Source organism: Crocuta crocuta, unplaced genomic scaffold, assembly GCF_008692635.1.
Source record: "Crocuta crocuta isolate KB4526 unplaced genomic scaffold, BGI_CrCroc_1.0 scaffold228, whole genome shotgun sequence".
NCBI classification, from domain to species: domain Eukaryota; kingdom Metazoa; phylum Chordata; class Mammalia; order Carnivora; family Hyaenidae; genus Crocuta; species Crocuta crocuta.
In genome coordinates, this window is record NW_027532820.1 from 3,991,327 (window position 1) to 4,016,965 (window position 25,639).

The 25,639-nt window shown below is 40.6% G+C and overlaps 1 protein-coding gene across 4 annotated transcripts in view; it reads left to right on the forward strand.

Annotated features, from left to right (window-relative positions):
* DGKI (diacylglycerol kinase iota) overlaps positions 1 to 25,639 on the forward strand; it is a 247,430-nt gene that overhangs the window by 149,181 nt on the left and 72,610 nt on the right. For 2 of the 4 annotated variants that reach the window (XM_077781022.1, XM_077781018.1), the window contains 5 exons: positions 1,245 to 1,289; positions 17,591 to 17,660; positions 19,796 to 19,836; positions 20,748 to 20,875; positions 22,879 to 23,001. In XM_077781022.1, the coding sequence (XP_077637148.1) occupies positions 1,245 to 1,289; positions 17,591 to 17,660; positions 19,796 to 19,836; positions 20,748 to 20,875; positions 22,879 to 23,001 (407 nt within the window). The remainder of the gene's footprint in view (positions 1 to 1,244; positions 1,290 to 17,590; positions 17,661 to 19,795; positions 19,837 to 20,747; positions 20,876 to 22,878; positions 23,002 to 25,639) is intronic. The other 2 variants (XM_077781020.1, XM_077781021.1) reach the window with 2 other exon arrangements.

The following is a 25,639-nucleotide window of genomic DNA, read 5'->3' on the forward strand; positions in this document are numbered from 1 at the left end:
AAAGCATAAAGGTGAAAAATTATAAATTTTTTTCTTCACTAATTTTAAGGATAGAGATGGAATTGTGAACACAGTATATTTTGATGTAGATACCAAACTTTGAGTACTGATATGGGTGAGAAGAAGAGTCAACACATTTTACCCTTGTGGTTTCATTCAGCCGTTCTTACCAAGGAAACTTTAACATGTTAAAATTTGTGGACTTTGTGGTGTGTGACTCAGGCCCAAATCAATATTCCTGAACACACAGTGTCTCATTTTTTAAAATAATGATTTTTCGTTATTGTGAAACCTCACTGAAAAAACCCGTAATAAAAAGGCAAATCATAAATGGTACCAAACCTTTTTTTAAACTCATAAGTAATTTAAGATTTCACAGTGGCAGTCTACATGACTGATGGATTGACTTTGTTTAAAACTAATTTATTAGCATGCTACCAATATTCTGCTAAAAGTAGGATTAAAAAAAAAGAATGAATGGACTCAAAGAGGAATTTTAAAACTAAGTTGGGCACAGAGAGGAAGTTGGTAAAGCCCTGTGGGAAGCAGGTATGGGGACAGAGGAACCTAGGATTGCTGACATCTGTAAATAGAATCACTACACTCATTAACAAGGAAACCTTCAGGACATGACCATGGTGACAACTTAGTTATAACACTTTATAAAGGGAGTCAGACTCTCAGAATCTGCCAGCAAAACCTCATTAATTTCAACCCTATTAATTTGCACTTCGTGGTAATGCAGAGGTGGCCAGCGATTTTCTCTTCACTGTCCATGAAAACCCATATTTGCCAAGTACTTCTCGGTGTAAACACAATTACTATGACAGTTAGTATTTGGTCTAAGATAAATAAATTCTTTTTAAGTACTTAAAGGGATTTTAGAGGTTTTCTTCATAAGCCAAAAGTTCAGGTGCAAATTCAATATGACCTCCTTTTATTAAAATTGCCTGTTTTTTATTTTGGGTCTTCTTGATCCTTAGTATTATACACTCATCTCTAAACACTGTTTAAAATTTATAGATTTCAGTAGCTATATGGCCTTTCTTCTCTCAGTCCAGCTTGCTATGCTTTTGTTATTTGGGGCATTATCTTCTTTGTTTAACCTTGATGAATTTGGAAGAGTTAGATACTTTCTAGCTGAGTTTAATAATATTAAATTGGGAATTCAGTTGATAGACTGGTAGAGGCACCTTCTTCAAACTAATTTTAAGGTATGGATTTTTTTTCCATTTTCTCATTAGGACCTGCAGTCAGTTTCCTCTGGCGCCCAGAGAGTTCATTACCAGGTAACACATAATTGAACCCCCTTGTTTGTTTGTTTTTTTACCCCCTCACCCACCCCGAAAAAAGAAGGTCCATCTTTCAATCAGTGCTTCATTTGGATTAGAGGCCGCATCTTCCCTAGGGATGGAGTTTAGGTTAAGAACCAAGTGAAGTGGACATTCTGATTCTTTTACATTTTCCTGGTTTTGGACAATCCTAGTATAGCACAAACTTGGATTGTGGATTTTCTCCCAGATCATTGAGAAAAGATTATAAAATGAAGTGCTTTTAATGACAAATATTAGAAACTCCATTCACACTAGCTTGACGGGGAAAGAGTCTATTGGTTCACATCAGCAAAAAAGTTCATATCAAGGGTGGATTTAATGTACCGTTTGGTCATGCTTCATGCTCCACTTTTCTGGTGGTCTTTCTGCTCTGTTCTTTTCTTTCTGTCAATTTCACCTCTGAACTAGATGTTTCCGTGTCCAAGATGGCTGCCATTAGCAACCATGGCTGCATGTGTCTTCTTCACATCCAGGAAAGTGAGTTCTCTATTTCCCACAACCATCAAGCAAATGTTCTAAAATGCAGTGTGATTGGTGCATCCTGGTCTTTTGAGCAGGATCTAAGAAGCCCAGCTTGCCTGTCTCTCGTGACCCACATCGAGTCCACAGGAGAACACTCAGATATCCTTTGCCCCAACAGTCTCTGGGAGGGCAGTTACCTCCCCACTTCCCTGCCCCTGTTCTGCTGTACAAGCCACCCCAGCCATCCTCCTACAAATTAGATTTCTCAGGCACGGTTCAGATCCCAGTGTGCAGTATTTCCCAGACTACAGGGGGCACACCCTGGTAAAGTCCTTTTCTCTGAGAGGCCAGTCCCCTTCCCATGCTAAGACTCCCTCCAAATACCCTGTCCTAGACCCTTTCATACCTCCATGTGGGGAACAGGTGTTTAAAGATTTCTAAATCTGTGAATCCTGGTTTAGCACCTCACATTTGTTTTTGGTTTCTTATATGCTACACCTGAAATCTGCACCCGAACATCTTTTTGTATAAAAAACAATTTTTAAAAACTTTATACCTTGTAACACCTGGGTAGCTTCTCCACCTGCCAATATATATACCCTCAGTCAAGGCAGCCTAATTTTCCTGGTGCTTAATGACAGAAATAGCTTGGGGTTCTTGTTTGTTTGTGGGTTTAAGTTTCAAACAAAGTACCCGACTATTCAAGAGTCCTTTCTTCCATCTGGCTGCAATAAAAGGGATAGGAATTCACTGAGGGTGTTTTTACATTGAGAAAATAAACTCTGCTTCTGAGACTTTTTTATCAACCATAAAAAGGCAAATTTCCACTTTATTTTTAGATAGAGCACAACATTCCTCCCATTAGCTACTTGCATATTCACCTAAAGCCACTATTTCAGTTTTATTTTATTTTTCAAAGCTTAGTACTTTTAGAGGCTAGGGCTGATCTCCACTCTTAAAAACTGACCTGTTACCCATAGGATTTTGCAAGTCTCTTTCTTTGCCTGTGTTTTTAAAGTTTGTACTCTTTTCTCATGGATGTTTTGCATCTTTGCATTTTTATTAAGACATTTCATATATTTATTCCAACTAGTTTTATGAAACCAATACTATTTATTATTCTGGCTTCTTTGATACAGGTATTTTGCTGTGAGAGTTTTGATAGCTGGGTATTTTGTACCGAGTTTTCTCTATACCATGTTTGTACGTGTTTGCATGGAGATCGGGACATGGTTGGCTCTATACAGTATGAAAAGGGTATTTGCTTCATTTATATTTGGTAACAGAAACATGCAGAAGAATTAGTGTTATTTATTGACTGTATCAAAAGCTTGCTGTGTTTTTGTTTACTTGCAGTCAAATCAAACTTGGGTGTAAACTGTTGCATTATAAATGTCTCTTTAAAGGGTTTTATGCACTGACCGTATAGGCTAGCCAAGTTAGTGACCAGACGTGAGTGTCTGGAGTGTTTCATGCCCACACGCCTCCTTGCAGAATTATAAAAACAAGGCCCTTTGAGTGTTAGGGGAGGAGCAGAAAAAAAGAGATCTGCTCATTGAATAGGAAGCTTAACCAAAGGAGAGCTCTTGAATTAACATGGCCAAAGAGCAGGGAGAGGGTGATGAGGAAATTCCTGAATGAGCAAAGGAGAGCTGGTTGAGGTAAGGAGTTGGGGGGAGATAAGCGTTCACATTCGGTTGGCATCTTGTGCAGTCAGGAGAAGGAGGAGTGCATGAGAGCGGGGGTGAATAGAGAGTTTTATTGTGGCCACACTAACTGTGTTTTGTCTATTAGATCCAAGAGGTTTTGGTGTGTAGGAAATGAGATATATGAATTTTAAAGCTCAGAAAACTTAGGCCTAAAGAGAGAAATTTGCACGTCAGTAGGAAATGGATGGTATTTAAACAATGAGGCTGGAGGACATCACCCAGGGAGAGTTTAGATAAAGAAGAGGGCTAGAGGGCACCTGGGTGGCTCAGTCAGTCAAGCGTCCGACTTTGGCTCAGGTCATGATCTCACAGTTCGTGGGTTCGAGCGCCGTGTCGGGCTGTGTGCTGACGGCTAGCTCAGAGCCTGGAGCCTGTTTCAGATTCTGTGTCTCCCTCTCTCTGACCCTCCCCTGCTCATGCTGTCTCTCTCCCCCACCCCTCTCTCAGAAATAAATAAAAACATAAAAAAAAAGAATAGGGCTAGAAATCATAACACTGTGTACCAATGTGTCAAGAAGAGCACAAGTTAAAGAGAACCATCAGTCAAGCAGGGTTGTGGAAATTGGGATGAGCAGCAGGAGAGCCAGAGATCAAGGAGAAGGTGGGATCATGAAAGCCAAGAGTGAAATGTGTTTCAGAAAAGGAGGAAGCAGTGAATTGTGTCATTGCTGTTGGGAGGCTGAGATGAAGGAGACTGAATTCTAAAGTACTTCTGAGGATGGATAGAAAAACCATGGGAAAGAGGTGCTGTTAGCTATTTTTTTAAATGTTTATTTATTTTGAGGCAGAGAGAGAGAGTGCAAGTGGGGGAAGTGCAGAGAGAGAGAATCCCAAGCAGGATCCATGCTGTCACCTCAGAGCCCTTTTTGGGACTTGACCCCGTGACCATAAGATCACAACCTGAGCCAAAATCAAGGCACTCTGACCCTCAACCAACTGAGCCACTCAGGCACCCCAAGGTGTTATTAGTTTTAAGAAGAAAGTGACCAAACCAACTGGCAGGAAATTATTAACTGGCAGGTAATATTAAATATTTATTTCCTTTTAAAAAAATTTTTTAAAGTTGATTTTGAGAGAGACAGAGATAGTGTAACTGGGAGAGGGGCAGAGAGTAAGGGAGACACAGAATCCCAAGCAGGCTTGTGTTGTCAGCACAGAGCCCGATGCAGGTCTTGAACTCATGAAACCATGAGATCATGACCTAAGCCAAAACCAAGAGCTGGATGCTTAACCAACTAATAACCTCAGACTCTGTAGTCTGTCTTGGTGTGGGGGTTGGGGGTGGGGGTGATGTAAGAGAAAGACCTGTCAGAAACACTCACAACAAAATGTCTTAAATGCTTTGAAATGGACTTTCTTGTGTATGAGATGGCACTAAATAAACTTGGAGAATTAATTGTGATGAAATAAATACAAGTAAGTTAAATAAAAAAGCAACTTCAGAAATTCCTGTCAGCTCACTAATTGGCAGCTGGCATTTTAGCTGTTTTTTAAGGCTAGGCAAAACTCGAGAGAAAAACAGCATTTAGAAAGGTGTATGAGTGCCCAAGTCACCTTATTAGTGAGCCATATGTCAGTTCCTAGCCATTTAAGCATGTCATCGCTTTGGTTTCTTCCTTTACTAAATTCAGAGTGAATTGCCAACAAGGCACTAAGGCTCAAAAAAGACACCTTGTATTAACCTAACAAGGCATTATGGGTTATACAGGAATGTGTTGGATATTTATAGCCTGCTGAAAATTCTGCCTACACTGTCTCTGCGGTCCAACTACAAAAGCCCCTCCATCTTAATGAAATCTCTTGTAACCTGTAACTCATAAGTTAGACAAGCAAATGCACAGTGCTGGCAGATTCAGGATGTCCCTAAGCTTCCAGATAAAGTAGAAGTCGTAGAGAAATTGGACTCTGCCCATCTATTTGATAGAAACGCCTTTTGAGGCCACCCAACGATGAGATAATTCCTTCTCTGCTCTCTCTCTGGTCTTCTTGTATCCCGTTTTCACCCCCAAGTCATTAAGATAATGAGTAGAAGCAGATAGAGCTGTTCATGAGGTGATTCTCAACAAGGGGGACATTTTGCTCCTTTCTATCGGACATTTGAAGGTTTGGACATTTCTGTCTGTCACAACTAGGAGAGGTGGAGCTGCTGGAATCTGTCGAGTAAAGGCGGGGATGCCGCTCAACATGTCACAATGCACAGGACAGCCCTCCCCACAGCAAAAGATTATCTGTCTCCCTACCGTCAACAGTGAGGGCCTTGAGAAGCTCTGAGTCATTCTGTTGGCTCTCAGGACATGACTGGGGACCACAGGCAGAAGTAAGTCCCAAATGAGAGGAAAAGAAAAAGGAGCAGGAAGAGAAAAAATAGTGCAGGAAAACAGAGGCATCTGTGGATGTGGCAGCAAAGAATAAACAGAGAACCATGGGTAATGGAACCAGGAGGAGTTAGGGTTTTTTATAGACACTTAGTTTCGCATTTCCCCTGGGTTGTACTCCACGAGGTACTGAGGTAGTTGGCCCACAGGAGCATGCTTTCCAGAATATTACGAGCTAATGATGTGAGCTGTAAAAAATTCCAGTAGGATTCAAGAGCAGCTGCAAAAAAGGAATCCATTCAGGTGATTCTTCTTAAGAATTAATTTACTTACTGGGGCGCCTGGGTGGCTTAGTCGGTTAAGTGTCCGACTTTCGCTTAGGTCATGATCTCGCGGTTCGTGGGTTCGAGCCCCGCATCGGGCTCTGTGCTGACTGCCAGCTCAGAGCCTGGAGCCTGTTTCAGTCTGTGACTCCCTCTCTCTCTGACCCTCCCCTGCTCATGCTGTCTCTCTCTCTCTCTCTCTCCTAGAAATAAAAAAAAAAAAAAATTAATTTACTTAGGGGTGCCTTGGTGGCTCAGTGGGTTAAATGTCCAACTTCAGCTCAGGTCATGATCTCATGGTTTGGGAGTTTGAGCCCCGCATCAGGCTCTGTGCTAATGGCTCAGAGACTGGAGCCTGCTTCATATTTTGTGTCTCCCTCTCTCACTGCCCCTCCCCTGCTTTCTCTCTGTCTCTCTCAAGAATAAATAACCATTTAAAAAATTATCTAAAGTATTTTTTAAGAAAGAATTCATTTCCTTAAAACTAACACTAGAATGGCTGGAATATTTCAAAATAGATATAACATTTTCAGAAAGTTCTTTCATCCTTTAGAAATGTCTTTCACTTCCATAAGAAAAAAACTCTTGGTCAGATCTGAGTCTGTATCAATTTGTTCATTCTCTGATCCTTTTCTCCCACTTTACGTAACTACCTCATCTTCTGGGAGGTAGATCTATATATGCCATCAGAGTACTGTTCGAGACAAACAGCTTTTGCCCACAAATGCTTGATCTCTTTCTCCTCTCTTCATATTGAGTATCCTTATTCATCTCTCTCTTTTCTCTGAAGCCTTTTTCTCCTTAATTTGTTTTCTGGATTTTAGAAGACTTTCAATGGATGGGTTAAAACAAGTTTGAAGGAGTCGTCCTGGGAATTAATTTATCTTGTCTTCGAGAAGGACAGGGGTTAGCTAGGAACTTAGTATTGTTCCTTCAAGCCAGATCAAAGCTGTCAGAAATGGATCAAATGAGGAGTTAAAATAAGGCTTGCCTGGGGCCAGGTCTGTTGCAAGTGAAGGCAATATTGCTAATAACATACGCACACAGTAGTTGTGGTGATTAGAGGACTTTCTCACACAAAAGGGTCTTAAAAATGTTTGAATATCTCTCATTTTCATCTTCTACTACACCACCATTATTTCTTCATTTTTCAAAGTTGCTTTTGGAAATGGGAAGCCCATTTCTATTTCTGCTGCTGTAGGAGTTATAGTAAAGAAGGTTTGAGGAGGAAGAGTTGCTTATTTTTTAATTTTTTACAATTAATTTTGAGAGAGGCAGAGAGAAAGAGGGAGAGAGAGAATTCTCTGAGCTGTCAGCACAGAGCCCAAAGCGGGGCTCTAACCCACGAACCATGAGTTCATGACCTGAGCTTAAGTCAAGAGTAGGATGCTTAACCAACTGAGCCACCCAGGCACCTTGAAGAGAAAGAGTTTTGAAAGATAAAAATAATAGCAGCAAGCCTACTAATTGGGATTATAGTTGGACAGAGATGTGTAAACGTATATTTCTAACCATCCCTCATGGATCCATTCACCAAGGATGAAGAGAGATGTTTATACAACTTGGTGATGAATGGAGAAAAAAATCAATAGATGGGTTGGGCAGGAAGATGATCAACGTATAAGTAAAGTGGTTATTGATTGGACACTATTGATTAAAGCAGGGATTCCCAACCCAAAGGGACTTCCGTTTTGCCTTTTTGCCTCTTACATCTTCCCCAAGTTTTGTGAAAGGAAAAAAAATTCATTCACAGTAAAAGTATAGTTAAATTCTAGATGAACGCTGCTTAATTGAATTACCTACTGGAGTGTGTAATGGGGCTGCTGTGCCTTCATTAAATTATGTGTGCGTCAGCTATGAGTAATTGAATGTATATTAAGGGCAAGTTTGGCATATGTGTGCCAAATAGTGGTTCAGATAATTTCCTTATAAATTACATATAATTGATACCAGTCAAGTTTCAAAAAAAAATAACAGGTTTGCTTTTGTGCATGTGGCTATATTTTTAGCATGAGAAACTGGTTTTGCATTAGCGTATGTTTAAAAACATTCATATTATCAGGGATTTTTGAAACAAATCTGTTAATATTATTCACTTAAGGAGCATACAATTTTAGAAGATTATTACACTTAAAATAGAGAAGAGCGTGGTATGTTCAAGGTTACATGATTCAGCCTTCATCGTAAGACAAGGACAGTTGTATTCCTCTAAATCATACCATTTACAGGACGAAAAATAACAGAACACAAAATGGGCAAGTATCTTATCTCTTTGATGAATCGCATTTGATTATGTCATTTGAGAGGACTGAGGAGACTAGGAGCCCTGAATTAGCACCAAAAGCATCAGTGTCATTGTTAGTGGCACAGGGCAGTTAATTAGGTGAATCTCTCTTGCAGTGTAGCTGCCTTCACACATTTGCATTTCTTAAGTACCCACAGCTAGATAGATTGCTTTTGAAAGGTGCACATTTTTAAGCTCGTGTTTTGCTTCTATCAGAAAATAAGTTTCTTTACATGTATTTTCATGTGCAACATTCACAAAGCAAACATCTTCCTGGCCTCTCTGGTGCAGTGATGTGGATGTTGCTGTGTTCGCCCTAGAGGGCCCATGAAGCTAAGGTCTGCCTTTGGGGCCAATACTGGCCCTCCTGTGAGCCGCTCTTGTTTTTCTCACTTCCCCTTCTCAGCTCCAGTCTGACTCATAGTCTGCACTGCATGGTTGGCCACCCTCCTTCCGCCCCTAAATCCAGGATTCTCTAATGCCAGGGTCACCTGCTCTACCTGTGTGCCAGGCCCAGTGTGAGGATCCAGTGAGCTGTTGACCTGGTATGAGATACATCATCCGCAGTGTGTTAGCGATGCTAGTTATTTCAAACAAAATTGTTTCAAATTCAATATTACCTCAAACTAACTATCACTTGTATTTTGATTCTCTTTTTTTTTGAGTAGGAGAGAAAGGGGTGTAGATAGACAAGATGTAGGAATTACCTGAATCCCGGTCACCTAGTCTCCTATATGGTCCATCAGTAGTTAAGAACGACAGTGTAGGAAGAAGTTTCTGGACTCTGGCTTTACGTTACTGTGAATTCTTTTTCAATAATTTTCTCTTTATTCCTGCTCCAACTTTAATCCATCCACATAGGCATTGGTCTTTGATACTAATGCCCTCAAGGTATTTCTCTTGATTCCGTTAGCTACTTGAGTAGTGAAGTCTGACAGATTTTATGATCTTGGGTTATCTTAATTTTCTGATTGTATATAATTCTAGACTTCTCTTTGGTCTTTAAGTCTCCACTCAAAGTAGACCTTAGGACCACACCTTTCTAGTGTGTACCTTTTGGTACCTTTCTGCAAATTTATACAAACTTAGACACACAGACTTACATGGATACGTATTTGGGTTTTTCTTTTTCATAAAAATAGATTTGCATTCTTTGTACTTATCTTTAATAGTAATATGCCATGGAGATTATGTTTTGCTAATAAATGAAGCTTTAACTTAGTTTTTAAAACTACTACTCTTTTACATGGTATGTATTAACCCTATCCCTCGGGATAGAAATTTATGTTATATACACTTTTTGCCATTGGTTTTCTAAACAAAGTTGTAGTAAACATAGTTGTGCAGATTTGAAAATAAAGTTGTAAAAGAAGTGATAAACATGTCACATGCTAAACAACCTGTTAATATTGGTCACTCCTATGGAGTTGAGAATTGCAACTAGGAAACTCTTACACCAAACTTTTTTTACACTATGTAATCATAATGTCCTTTACATGAATCTTGTTTCAGTTTCTCTTCTCTGAACTGTGGTTCACTGTTGTTCTCATTGATCACCATATTTCTGTGGGATTCTTAAGCACCTGGAAACATGGGAATGGAAAGTGCCTGAGCAGTGTGACCGGAGAATTTGAGAGAGGAAAAATTCTGAGTTACCAGGCTGCGAACTCTGATAAGTACAGAAGATTAGTTTGACAGTTAATGAAAGCTGAAACTATGAAAAATCCTTGAATATCACAAAGGAAGATTTTCATAACCATTAAGATCATTCTAGCTTTTGCTTTCTTTATGTTTTTGCTTGAGCTGAGTCAAAACAACTTCTCTCGGGGCAGCTGGGTGGCTCAGTCATTTAAGCCTCTGACTTCAGCTCAGGTCATGGTCTCACCATTCGTGGGTTCGAGCCCTGCGTTGGGCTCTGTGCTGACAGCCAGCTCAGAGCCTGGAGCCTGTTTCAGAATCTGTGTCTCCCTCTCTCTCTGACCCTCCCCTGCTCACGCTCTCTCTCTCTCTCTCGCTCTCTCTCTCTCTCTCAGAAATAAAACATTTTAAAAACTTTTTAAAAAACAACTTCTCTCAAGCTTGACATGCATATTTCCACCCATCCTTCAAAACCCCTAATAATTCTAATTCCTCTGAAAGCCATAAAACTACATATATAAGAACATGAGCTGTGAAGTAGAAGATACTTGCATTTATATTGCACCACTAAATAGCTAGATACTTCTGAGAGTTTACTTATATTTAAGAGCTACCGCTCTTCATTTACAGATAACTCTGAGGTACTGGAGAGGAAGTTCAAGAAGAGTAGTGGGGATGGGGTGCTTGTGTGGCTAAGTCAGTTGTGTCTGACTTTGGTTCAGGTCATGATCTCACAGTTCGTGAGTTTGAGCCCCAGGTTGGGCTCTGTGCTGACAGCTCAGGGTCTGAAGCCTGCTTCGGATTCTGTGTCTTAATCTCTCTCTGCCTTCCCCTGCTCACATTCTCTCCCTCTCTCTCTCAAAAATAAACATTTAAAAAAAATTTTAAAAATAGTAATGGGGATAGATGGCAGGAGAGATAGAGAGGGGCTAGATTATACAGCCTTCTTAATGACAGAATGGATATGCCATAAGAACATGGATTAAAATCAACCTACTAAATGAGGCATTAGCCTAATATTCCTGAATGAACTCTGTGGAGTGGCCAGGTAACCCTAAAACCAAGAGGGATCATTCTGTGAATTTGATATAATCTCTCCCATACATATACTTCAAGGGGAAATTTTTCCAAATATAGAATATTAAGTAGATGCAACAACATGAAAAGACTGGTGCTCTAGATTTTATTCAATACCGAACCACCAAGGAATACAGAAGTAGAGTTATGTTGGTGGAAAATTCTCAGAAGTGAAAACAGAGCATAGTGTAAAAGGAGGAAAGGAAGGAAAGTTTACCAGTCATCACATGGTTGCTCCCTGAGTAGTTGACAGCTGGTTAAGATTACTGTTTCATATCCTTTAATGACAGACAACGGAGATGAGTCAGGGTCGGGGCAGTAGGTGGAAAACTTAAAGTAGGAGGAAGGAGTGAAGGAGAGCAAGAGTCAACAGCCTTCTGCTCTGCTTGACATCATGGCACCTGTGTAAGTGGCTTGTATGATTCAGGGTTGTGCCTATCAGAACGTCTTAGCTATAGATCAGCGTTACGGCTACCTAGGACCAAGGACTATTAGCCCCACATTTCAGACCTGAAAGGAAAGGGCCTTCTTAAATGTGAGCTGAGCCTTCCATTTGCTTCCCAACTGTCACTATCTTCTGTGGTCTTTATTACCAGGCTCCAGTTCTTTGAGCAGCCGACTCAAAATCCTTTTCCCAAAATCAGTGGCTTTTGATAACATCTAGGAAATAAAATCATAATTAAAGTAGCCATGTCTTGAAAAAAAGATGTTGAATCTGACAGTGCAGACATATAGCTACTCCAGAAACTGAAATGAGAAGGTAACCAGGCTGGTTCTCAGGGCAGTGGACACCCAGGGGAGAAACAGTCCATGCTTTGTCTTTATGATCCTCACATCACATGCCTTGCACTTCATTAGCTTTAATAAATACAAACTGAAAAGATCGAATATAATCGTGTCAAAGGAATACAAGTAATATATAGCTGGATGACCCCTGACAGTCCAAATCAGCCAATGAAATGATAACAATTTTGGTGAAACTAAGTGAGTATCAGACACAATTACTATTGAATGGGGAGAGGGCGGTAAAGTGATGTGCTCTGAAAAATATTGCTGTTGGTGACAGAAGGCATTCAGGGTAGAAGATGATACAGTGTATTTAAGACACTTTATAGCTTCTAATACTGTGAAAAGAGGTGCTGGGTTGCTGATGAATAAAAGCCCTGCAAGCAGCAGACCAAAATGGCATCATTTCAGCCCTCGTTTGAGGTCATTCTTTTTTGTGTGTCCACTCATACAAATCTGTCCCATTTCTGTTCTTGGAAATTGACGTTCTGGGCACAAATATATTTATGGATAAAACAGTTTTGTGCTGGTGTAGCATCATCTGAATGATCTGGTCTGAAATGTGTTCTATGTTTGATGAGCCCCAAAGGTGATTAAAGGTCAGAATTGTTTTTTAAGTTAAAAAAAAAAACAAAAAACCAGCTTCCCCAGTATTACTTCTGTGGCGTATTAATATCAGCCTATCAACATGTGCCGGCCAGTGGGTTTAGCATTTCACATATTCTTCCATCTGTTTTGCAGAGGAACTCTTTACAATAGATACTCCGGTAGCCATTTTACAAATGAGATATCCAAGGTGAAGAGTAGATAGGAAATCTCACAGTCAGTAGGTGGCGAAAAGTCCCAGGATTGTCGTATGCACAGGCTGGTGCTCTTGGCCACCAGAATTCCACTGCCTCTGGGCTTGCTAATTGAGGCTGGATCATGTATGTGCTATCGATTACACTATTAAATCCTTCTCAGTCACAGATCCTTCCTAAACACCTCCAGGGCGGAAACCCTTTTGTCATCCCATTTCTTAGTCTGATGATGTCATCCTACAAAAATGACAGTTTTCCACCCCACTGCTATGCTGGTTGACTTAACTTTTCAGTATTAAGAGTTTATAGTGTGATTATCTACTGCCGTCTTTGGGATTGTAGTACTAAAAGGTGACCAGTGAAAAATCCCTAGTACTCTCTGGATGAGATTCAGCATAAGGAGTTTCCTTACCTGAGGTACCTCTCTCTCCTGAGTTGCCCTTAGAAAATTTTTACACGTAGCAAACATGAATGGAGCAGCATTGACATAATTCACAAGGTCAGATAAAAATGCACCGGTTGGGGAAAACAATTTCCATTAAATCTAAATGTAATATAAGCACACACAAGCAGTATCGTAATAATTGAAACCCCTCGTCTGAAAAACTACCCCTCGAGTACCAAATCCAACCGGCCACCTGTTTTTCTTTTGTGCAGCCTGTGAACTAAGAATGGTTTTTAGACACCTAAATGCCTGAAAAACCCAAAAGAATATGTTATGATTTGTACAAGTAAACAGAAATTAATCCTCAGTGTCCACACATAAACTTATATCAGAACACATAAGTACACACAACATCCGTTTTCCAAAGCAGACTTTCTCACTAAGAGTAGCTTTTTGCTCAGTTTTTCAACTCAAGTGGAATACAACAACCTCAGCCACCACCACATTTCCGGTCTCTAGCCTGCTCTTTACCTCCTATTTTCCCTCCAGTCTTTTTGACGTCCTAGCACTCAGTCGTGCTGAGTAGCTGGAATTCTTTGTTTTATAGATTGTTGGTATAGTTTGTGAGCATGCCTTAATTTTGTTCATCTGCCACATTGAAGCATCATTTTAACACTGATTTCAGGTAGTCTTCAACTTTTAGGGTTGTAATCAAGTGAGATCCTTTCATCTGCATCTCTATGCGGGACTACATTAGATCCAAGGGGAAGTTTTTGTTGAGACTTGACAGCTTTTATGTATCTTTTTGACATGTAAAATTTTGAAATAGGTAGTTTAATTGCATTGCATTATAAATCCCTCCCAGATTGAGGCAGATAATTGCATTTTTACTTTGGAATTCAAATGTCTTTTAACATAGGACTTCATTATATTAATAATGGTTTCTTTAAGAGCTCACAGCTTGTGGGTTTTATTGTTGTTGTTTGTTTGTTTATGAACAAGGTTAAAAGAGCTTTGTAAAAGGAGGGAGGTGATGCAAACCTAGTTTAGGAGAGCTGTGTCAGAGAAGTTGGGTCTCTCCTGCTCTCCTCTAACCGCCTTCTAAGAAAGGCTGCAGTTTAATCTGCAGGTGACCGGGAAAGTATCCAATTATTTTTCAATGACATTTCTTTCATGAGATTCTTGGGAGTCCAGATCACTTTGATTATCTATAGAAAGCAGTGGAAAATGCATACACACATAGACACACTGAATTTAGCATAAAATTTCATGGAGTTAAGGAATGTTGAATTTACTTGAAGATCCATTTGAATCTATTTAAAGTATTTTAAAGATCTCTATTCTGTCGCAGCCAATGTGTTTTCCCAGGGCAAGCTGGTAACATTCTCTTTAAATAAAATCTCTTTAAGGAATTTGAGTTGTAGCAAATGCTTGCGAATCAAGGTGTAGAGAAAAGAAATGAACAGAAAATACGCAAAATAAATAGGTAAGCATGTGTATAAAACTCTCAACACACCGGCATTCCTACTTTAAAAGGTGCACAATTATACCAGCATTACTTCACCAGCATGTGGTAAGCTGGTCACGTGGCTGAGGCAATATATCAATCTGCATTTTATTAACCTAGACTAAATAATATCCGATATTCTCTAATTGGAATACTCCAGCAATAGCATTATCCATCTTTAGGTTTTTAAAATGATAAATCAAGCATTTCTGTGTGCTTTCAGAGTAGATTTTGACGGAGGGAAATTTGATTTTGTGTGTGTGGCTCCCTGTACCACATTTGACATCCAATTTCAGAAACTGTCCTTGGTGTCTAAGCCGTGTTTATTTCTAGAGAAGACAGCCATGCTTCTGTTTAATATCTTTGTTTAGTAGCTTTCATAGTTGTCACTAAATATTTCAAATCACATTTAAATTTCTTGGCTCATTACATGTTCACACCAAACTGACATGTAACCTTACGTGTTCTATAAAAATATATTAAGAACTTTAAGTTTCTTTAAAACAATATCTCACGTGTCAAAATGTAATTCTCAAAATGTTAAACATAATTCTCGTACAAATAGGTACTGAGCACATGTCAGGATTTCATTTGGAGCAATCAGCAGGGTGACAAAGCCAGTTTAGAAAAGAGAGAAATATCTCTGCATCCATAGCTATATGTATATTCATAGAGATATGTGTTTTTCTCTGTATCTATAGCTATATCAGTTCTATATATATAAATTTTGGTACTACACCTGAGACCAGTTTTTTCTTTATCAAGTATTAATTTGTAGAATTCATGCGTATTAAAAATTCCATATACCCAAGGTTCTAATAATAAAATGGATCCCTCTTGTTAGGCCCATGCTTTTAAACCTTTAGCATATTATCACTTTCACCTGAAAGATTGCTGGCTTCCACTCCCAGGGCTTCTGTAACTGTAGATGGTGCCAAGGAATTTGTGTTTCTAACAAGTTTCCAGTGGCTGCTGCTGTCCCACAGTTCACACTCTGAGAACCACTGATTTAAGCCTAGGCTTTGCCTGCGGATCGAGTGAGGCCTGGGGGACTATTGATCAAAACCCCAAAGAAATCAATGCAACCTCTGATTGGTTCTCTTAGTGTTCCTCTTATGTTACTCCTGTTTCCTTCTCCTGTCCCGCTTTGTGCACACAAGTTTTTCCACACCCAGCTGCACCCCAGGGTTGGATGCTCCCTTTTTTTGAGCATCTCAAATCCTAATGTGGGTCAAACTCCCAGTGCCTTCCCCACAGAGATCTAGCTCCCTCCTCATCTGTCCTATTTCTGTCAGTGATTTCAGTTTCATAATGAGCCCAGGATAGAAGGCTCCAAATCACGTAAACTAGAATGTGCTTTTAATTTTTAAATTATCATTGACAGAATTTCTCTTAGGGGAAGTTTTTAGTGTTTGAAAGTTTGGAATCATAAAGAGATTAATCCCTTTTGCTTTCAATCTGCTGGTTCCCTAGTCCATTCCTCTGTGATGTGGCCTTAATTCCTTGTAAGAAATAAAAGCTTCAGAGATTTCTGGGAAGCTTGGGAACTGACAGTAGAATTAAATCAGGAAGGATGCTAGCCCTGGTGATCTCTTCAAAAGGGCAGCTTTTGAAGAAGGACTCATCAGAAGCCCACCTTCTAGAGGCCAAAATGCTGAAGGGGTAGTTGGAGGCAGGAGATACTAAAGGCATGAGTCAGTTTGGCAGGACAAAGAAGGAAAGATTAATTTTCAAAAGATGTAACAGGATCAGTTAAGAGGGATTTGTTTTGGAGACGGAACCATTGAAAGCAGAAGAAGTAATGAATTTCTGGGTGGGGGAGGGGATTTCAGTAAGAATACAGAAATAAAGTTTAAAAGGAAAGAAGAAGGTAATCTGGGGACTAGACGAAGTGGTTAGCTTTGAACATGAGAGAAATCTTTTTCTTTAGCCTAGAGGAAAGAATATGGAGGTTATCAGATGGCCTTGAGATCACACATGAGAGGAAGGGAGGACCAGGCATCTTAGAAGTGAGAAAGCTAGAGAATGCTAAGACAGTATTGGACAAATGATTGTATCATCAGCCAGCCTGATAGAATGTTCTTTCTCCTTGTCCACTACTCTGCAGTCAGGTTCAGTGGGATAAGGCTAAAGTAAAAATGGCCTCCGCATATGAAGTTGATTCTCTTTGCTTTCGTGCAGACAAATTGTCCTGTGTAATAGAAGCTACTCTAGTTCCAAGGAGATTTGACACCACATATGGATGGTCTTGTGTTTCTTAGATGCTACGAGTCCATTTTGGCCAGTAGATGAGGCTCAGTTCTTTCTTGTTTTGTGCTAGTACCTTCTACCTCCATGCATAACCCCAGTGGCAGTGGCAGCCAGCTGCCTCTAGTTCCTCAGCTTCACAAAGGGAAAGAAATTCCCTAAAGGAGGTAAATGTCCCCAGTTATTTCATTATTGATACTTAACAGTTGAAAACTTCCTGCATGTTTTTAAAAATTTTTTGGATGTTTATTTTTGAGAAAGAGAAAGAGAGACAGAGCATGAGTGAGGGAGAAGCGGGGGGTGGGGGGGTGAGAGAGAGAGAGAGAGAGAGAGAGAGAGAGAGAGAAAGAAAGAGACAGACAATGAATCCAAAGCAGGCTCCAGGCTCCAGGCTCCAGGCTCCGAGCTGCTAGCCCCGACATGGGGCTCAAACCCACAAACCATGCGATCATGACCTGAGCTGAAGTCAGATGCTTAACCGACTGAACCACCCAGGCGCCCCTTCCTGGGTGTTGTATGTGGGAGTTGTTTCAGAAGGTTCTATGTGAAGTAATTTATTTCAAAACAGGACTTCTCTTTCTAGTAAAAATATGATTTGGTCTCTCACCAGTACTTGGTTTAGGAAAGGATGCTCACTCTTATAGGTAGTCGATGTGATACAGTGAGGTTATATCCCTCAGGTCATTCAAATGGAGTCAGGAGGATGTATGTGTCTCTTTCCAGGACCACGAAACCTCCTTCCCCAGGGCGCTCTCAGCTCAGAGACTCTCTCCGCGGTGGTGCTTTCTAGATGGTGAGTGTTTCTGTATTTCATGGAGTGGTAGGACTGTGGAAGCAGAAGGACAATACACTGACAGATGGAGTGGACGGACCCTGCTTTTCCAAGGGATTATTCAGAAGCCCTTCCCATGGCGCTACAGGATTGCCATTTGCATCTCACATGATGTGGACTTGCTGGTGTTGCCACGCACTTCCCTGAAGTCATTTTTCCCAAAGAAACTTGGTTAGCTTGAGCTGAACTTCGCAGCATCAAATTTCCCTTTCAGTGCCCTCCCCCCCGCCCCCCAACCCGGCCCTTTTCCTAAAACATGTTGAGCGCTTATCTCAAATTCAGGCCAGCGATGGATCCACTACAGAGTGGATAGGTACCAGTTCCTCTGTTGTTTGCTTATTGTGGAATTTTCATATATTTTCATTAGCCATCATTTCATTAAGACGTATACATTTTTTAAAAAAATGTCGAAATTCTCAGTTGCATTCAGATCTGTGCCTCTGAGCATGACCCATTGAATGCATGATATTTTAGTTATTTTCTAATAAGTTAACGGGTGCGTTTTCCATCGCAGGCGTCGCTTACTGCCAAGATGCTGCTCACTCCTCCTTTTGTATCCAGTTACCCGTATAACAGTGCACTCCAGCTTACAGCGTGTCTACTACCCAGTGTCTCTTGTCTATGTGGTTTTCGCTGTAGACATTTCTTCAGTTGATCTGTGTATGCATCTGGGAGGATATAAATGTGAAGAGTGTGACAGGATGTGTGAGTGTGTGAACAGTACTAAGACGATGAGCACTTGTATTCATGTCAGATTGAACCTGTGTGAATCATGACATAAGTTTTCATTAACAGCTTGTCAGCTGCCTCTGGAGATAATTTATACTACTTTTTCTCCAGCTCCTTAATTTCCTTGTGATGAGAAGCATGATCATTTGTTTTTCCTGAATCCACAGAGAAGCAACTTATATTTGAGAAAATTCTGAAAATGTATATGAATTGTCCTATATACAGTCTATTCCATATACATTCTTAGATAAAATTACAAATGCAAGTGATAGTGTTAACCCAGATATTAGTTAAGCTCTCTAGATAGAAATCCTTTAAAAAGTAGATCACGTTTATGGTTATAAAGAACAAAGTAGAGTAAGTCCTTCTCAGATAGATTTTACTCCCCGGCTGCTTTGGGGGGGAGCAGGGACCATGATTGTCTCATTTCTTAGCTCATTTCCTTTGGAGAGAAGCTACTCATTAAATATTTATGATTTTTAAATGATTATTTGCATTTTGAGTTATTCCCTCTAGTACTGTGTACTTTGTAGAAAATCTATTTATAATATTTAGAATCTGTTAGATAGATTTAGGTGAGGAGGCACATAATTCTTTTGAGTATTAAGAATAATCAGAATAGTTTCTAGAAGCCCAAAATTTGCAGTTTTTTCCCCTTCAAACCACAGATGCAGCCCAGTCCCTTTTAGGAATGCTTAAATAATTATTTTTACTGCTTTGGCTTTCTTTAGACCTGGCTTAGGGACTCGGTCTTGAAGTGAAATGAATCCTTTAATGCCAGATGTGGTCCCTGGCTCTCCATCTTCCAGCTTTTTTTTTTTTCAAAATGAGAATCATTTCCCTGGGAAGTCTGGCTACCTAACATTTTTTTCCCCCTAACTTCATTTACCTAATAAATCCATACTGAGTCTCAGCTCTGTTTAAGGTCCCGAGCTAATGTCTGAAGACATATAAAAGCCAATGAAATACAGACCTTTCAAGAGGCAGATCTCTCAGAGTTATTTGCGAAGATAGTTTCTGTAAGAAGTGTAAACAAAATGTAAATATGCATAAAGGTAGGAGCAAAGACTTCTGTCTGGGGTCGGGAGGATGGGACTGAGGAATGTTTCACAGAGGAGGCGGCACTTAAGTTGGTCCTTACGAGACAAGATTAGTGGGGGAGATGTAATGGGGAAGGGCTTTCTAAGCAGGGGCATAGCAGTAGAGAGATATAGAAATCCTAATGTTTTTAAAATAGATTTAGGAACTGGCTGGTGGGCCAGCATGGCTGGAATGTGAAGATTTTGAGTGGTGTAAAGGAGAGAAGGTAGTACATCTGATGCCAGATCACAGGACTCTGAACGCTATATGCATCTTTTTTTTCCTAGCAACTTCTGCTGATCGCTTTTACCGAATAGACAGATCTCAGGTAAGCTTTCTTGAGCCTGTTGGTGAAAGCGAAAAATTCCCAAATAAATATACTTTATTGGTGGCTAGTCTTATAATTTTTTCTAATGTAAACACTAAAAGACTTACAAACTCTGGAATGGTACTCATAGACCGTGCTATGAGCTTTTTTATTTGTCTTCACACATTTTGTGATTTGTGGACTCCAGATGATGTTGCTTGACCTTGCAGGTGAGTACAGAAACTAACTAGGCTTGCAGGTATTATCACCAGCCTGCACTCCAAATTTTCTCTCACACTGCTACTTTCACTACTTCCTAGCCCAATTTTATGGCTTTTTAAATATGTTTTAGTTACCAAGTTTGACACCTCAAGCGTATATTCATGCTACCTGATTGCAAGTCATCACTTCCCAGAGTTCCATAATGAGAAAAAAAAAATGCTTATGCCCAGTGATAAGTGTTCCCACTGTCCAAATTCACCTGAAAAAATAAAAGAAGAAGGACATACGGTATGGAATCTGGTGATAAAATCAGTTGTTAATCATGCCACTTGGCTTTGGCCAGGTCCTGGGGATCCAAGTCCAGCTTACTGTAAGCTCATGCTGGACCAGGCTGCGTGTGTGAGGTGTGGCTTCTTTGATGGTATTTGGGAAGAAGAGGCAAGACTATCTTTGGTTACACCTGACAAGATCCTGGTCAAGTAGGTGCCCCACACCAAGAAGAATTGAACTCCTCCCCTCACCAGTCTCTTGCTGTGTTGCTTCAGGGATGGATGTCCACTGACTGGGCCTCTGAAATTACACTGAGCTCTTTGGATATATCGTAGACTTTCATTATCCCTCAGGACCAAGAATGCTTTGTTACGTTACTTATCAGATGATCGGCTTGGGCCTCCTGTCAGTCATCTGACAGCCTTCTTTTTCTTCCCTAGGAACATTTGCACTTTGTGATGGAGATTTCCCAAGATGAGATTTTTATTCTGGACCCAGATATGGTATTGTCACAGCAGGCGGGGACGCCTCCTGGAATGCCTGACCTGGTGGTGGAGCAAGCCTCAGGGTGAGTGCGCCTCTTCTTTGGCCACGTGGCAGTGAGGTGAGGCTGGCCACAGGATGGCCTCCATGTCTGACTTGGCTTTGCTCTTCACATTTCTAATGACCTCAAACTATTTTAAAATACAGGTTTTCTTGTAGTGTTTCATTAGGGTGTAGCTGGCTCCGTTATATGTCTGTATTATGTACAGATGTGTAGAACTTCTCTTGACCACCACAGTGTGCACCATGTTTGAGCCTTCTTTACTCACCACATCCACACTTCTTAGCAAACTATGAAGTATTAGTATTCGCATTTGTGCGTGTAGATTTATAATGCTTGTATTATGCAAATAAAAATGGACATACAGGTGGTTTGATTATTATTTTTCCCCCCACCACTTCCTCCTTCTGCCATTCTTTGTCTATATCCAAGCAGCCTGAGACATACAGATTGTATAACAATAGCTATGATGTATCAGACACTTATTATAAGCCACATGCTGTCCTCAATGCCTTTCTTATATCCCTACCACCACCTTAGAGTGACCTAATCATCAGGACCCTGTGCTTATTTCCTGATCTGTAAAATGGAAATAAAACCTGCTCATAGAATTGTTCGAAAATTAAATGAATTGATACATGTGAAGTATTTAGGGTCATTCTTGAAACTTGGTGGACACTCATAAAATATGATGTTACTAAAATGATCATCATCACCATCATGTCACAGTGCCCTGATATCTGGTACTATTATTATCCTAAGTCCACAGACAACAAAAGTAAGACTTAGAGGGTTTTTGTAACTTTGCCAGTATTGCACAGAATATAAATGGCACACTTGAGATTTGGTCACAGGTTTTATGCTAAAGCGCATGCATTTAATCACAATGTTGAACCACCAAAATACTATTACTATTTCTAGGTTATTTCAGCAATTCCAAAATATTTATTTGTACAGCTCTTTATGTGCTGGGTACTCGCATAAACACTTAGGAAACAACAGTGCAGAAATAAAAATTTGAAAATGTCTGCCCTTGGAAAGTCTAATGAACTTCAACACCTTGCTGGTGCATGGAGGCCAAATTTAAAATAAGGATTTTCCTGGAAAACACACACACACATGCACTCAGATAGCATTTGTGTGTGGGTGTATATATATACATATGCACTAATTTATTTGACTGTTACTTCTGTATCTTCTACTCTGCCAGGGTCAGCTGATATGAGTGGGATGTATCAAGTCAAGAGAAGATGGAAGTGTCAGGAGAGGGCAGGTGTATTGTGGTGTTTAGGAAGTCAGAGCTAGTGATATCAGATAGACATCCCTGGGCATCCCACAAGGTGGGATGAAGCCCATCTTCCCAGTGCATGTGCTGTAAATCCAGCCTGTCAGCTGTGGGGGAAGCACGTGATGAGATGCTGGGTCCTCCTGAAGTAGCAGTTGCCCCTAGAGCCTAGGTGTCCTCCTGTCCATCCATCCTGATCCAGGCTGCCGTCTTCAGTCTGGTAAAGAGTGGGCCAAAGCTGCCGTGCCCACCCTGGTCTTTGCCCTCTTAGTCATTTCTCTCAATATCAAGTAGCGGCCAAAAGAAATGGCTTAGTCCTGGGCTTGGCCCTTTCTGTTAGCCTTAGCTCCAAAAACAAAGTAGCCTGAACGTCTACCAGGATCGAATCAGTGTTGCCCCTCTGGAAATGAACTTGGACAGGAAAGCCGTGAAAGACGATGGGCTTTGTTATTTCCTAATTTGCATTTCCACATCAGGCTCCATTATTTCTCGCTTTACATCATTTAAAATTGCTTATTCTTGAAATGCAATTTTCTCATCTGTAAAGAGGGCGGAAACACACAGAGTAGTTCATGACTGGTTGAGAAAGCTAAGTAATAAATGTGAAGAAGTAACTAGTAAATACCCAATCAAGAGGAATCTCTCATCCCCTGTTTAGAGGGGAATCGTCTTGAGGAAGAGCATAGCGAATCCAGTGGCTGACTTCGAATGCCTAAATGCCCGGTGCCTTTCTCTCTCGCAGAATGGCAGACTGGTGGAACCCCGCCCTACGGAAACGCATGCTGAGCGACAGCGGGCTGGGAATGATAACTCCACACTATGAAGACTCAGATTTGAGGGACCTGAGCCACTCCCGTGTGCTACAGTAAGGGCTCGCTCTCCTTTCTTTCCCTGTGCGCCCCTGTGACTGGTGGGAGGGATTGCAGCTGGTCTCAAGAGTGGCAACGCCTCTCTTTTCAAGGGTGCTCCTCCGTCCGTCCCTTGTGCCGACCTGTGTTTCCACCTTTAGTCACTTTGCTGACTTTTCCCACCCCAGGCTCCTGATGGAGCTTCGCCTCCCATTTCTGTAGCTCCTGAGCCACACCGAGACCTGGCATGTGTATCTATAAGTACTTTGAACCTCACCGGTGTTTGCTTTACCGCAAGCCGTGTTCACTAGATGGCCCTATGTTTGCCACCCCGTGAAGTCACGCATGAGAGAGATCATGAATCGATTGGAAGTGATGTATACTTTTTTCATTTGTGTGAACGTTTCCACTTGCTGTTGTAACTCTCTTTGGTTTGTCTCCAGTCCTGAGCCCCTGGAGGTGTGCTCTGTGCAGTAGATCCCCCATGGCTGCTCAAGGTTGTGGTTTCAGAGTCTCTGGGAAAACAATGTAGCATTTGTTCATAGATGAGGGGCCTGATCACGGTCAGAATGTAGGGTGACTGTTGCGAGTTTTACAACAGTGTTGGCACGTTTATGCCTGGGGAATCTTTCCTCCCTGTCCTCCCTCCTTGCAGGAAGAGATTAACGGCCACAGTATTTCACCCTTCAGGCCAATCACCCCACCTCGGGTTATGCGAGTTTGTTGCACTTCATGGTTAAGCTGGTTTCCAATCCTATCCAAGGCCCTCATTGAACAGGAACCGAGGCCTTGTTCCCCTGCAGTCTTACAAACATTTTTACAAAATAAAGAGAGAATGATTCTTAGGAGCAAGCATAGGAATAACTGAGGAGGGGCTGTTCTGAAGGAAGACCGCAGCCACATTGGTATGACACGGGGGAGAAGAGTGAGAGATCTGGAACCGATTACTTCAGTGGTGAAGGTTCTACTCAGACATACCAGGGGCAAAAGGAGACTTTGTTTTCATTACTCTCTGTACTACCTCTCTTGTGCGAGGAGCAGAAAGGAAGATGTGAATTACTATGGATTTTCCCTTCTAATCAGACCATACAGTTAGGCTGTGATCGCATTTTAATTGCTTACAACCCAGGGTGTTTTTCCATTTCTTTTTTATATGGAATTGAGGCTTATGAACCACAGTGAGTCAGCTGCCCACCGATGGCGACAGACGTGGCCATCTAGCTGTGGGCAGGTTTATTTGAAAATTAGAGGTTATTTAGCCAGAGAAATAGAAACTATGCCTCTACAAGCCAGATGAATATTGTAGTTGTTCTTATTTCCAAAAAAGTAGAGTATGAGCTCATTCTGGTTTCCTATTCCCTGATTTTTCTATATGGAGTATTTTAAAGTATGTATCATGGTATGTGAAGTGATTGTTTCTAAGGTAGTAAATATTATTCCCAAATCACAAATAAATGTATCACTTTATATAATAACCAAGGTCTTAAAACCCTGTATAAAAGTCGACTCTTACTCTTTATTTGGGTTATATTATCCTTTCAGAGGTTTCTCTTAATTTTTTATTGATCAACATGTGGCCACCATCATTTGTCCTGGTCATTTATACGACCTTACGTCTCCAGTGCACTAGAACAGTTAACTGTTTTAAAAATTTTTTTATGTCAAATCACCTAGAAAGCAAAGTTATATTCAAACACTCACCTCTAGCCTTTGAGTCTGTCTAGCTGAACCTCTAGACATGGGACAGAGATAAGTCATCAGTCCTGGGTTCTCTCTGATTTTCTGGCTCATAGAATATAGGAGCATAACAAAACGGTTGTTTCAAATCACTAAAAAAAAAAAAAAAAGTAAATACTGTACCCTACTCAATTTTGCCTATCCATTCTTTAAAATTTTTGTTATTCTTGTGTCCATTAATTCCTTAGGAAGAACATCTCTTTATTTCCTTTATAGATCATCTCTGATGCAAAGAAGTATAATTGCAGTTATAGAATAATTCAATTATATAATACATAGATCTCATATACCATGTTAGTATAGCTGGTATTGATAGAATGTCTCCTACTTGCTTTGTGCCATAGCTAAATTATCTTTAATTCTTCTTTTTAAAGTTTATTTATTTATTTTGAGAGAGACAGTGTGTGCTGGGGAGGGGCAGAGAGAAGTAGAGAGAGAATCCCAAACAGGCTCCACGCTGTCAGCGCAGACCCCAATGAGGAGCTCTATCTCATGAACCCTGAGATCATGACCTGAGCTGAAATAAGAGTCAGACACTGACTGAGCCACCCTGATGCCCCTATATTTAGTTCTTTTAATGATTTTTACATCTTGCCATTGCTTAGCCGATAAGTAAACTGAGGCTTATGGAGATGAAAATATTCTTCTTGGTGGGGCTCCTGGGTGGCTCAGTCCTTTGAGTGTGGAAATAGAATGGAAATTATGGTTAAAGTCAGGTTGGCTTGACTTCTAACTTTATGCTTTTTCTGACCATACGATACTATCTTCCCTAAGGGCTGGTGCAAAGGCATTGTGCCCAGAGCCCTGTGGCCGAAGAAAGGTTTATTTTGGTTTCTACATATGCAGATATAGTCTCCCTATATAGAGTTGTTCATTTTATATATTATTATTATTATTTTATTATATATATTTAGCTGA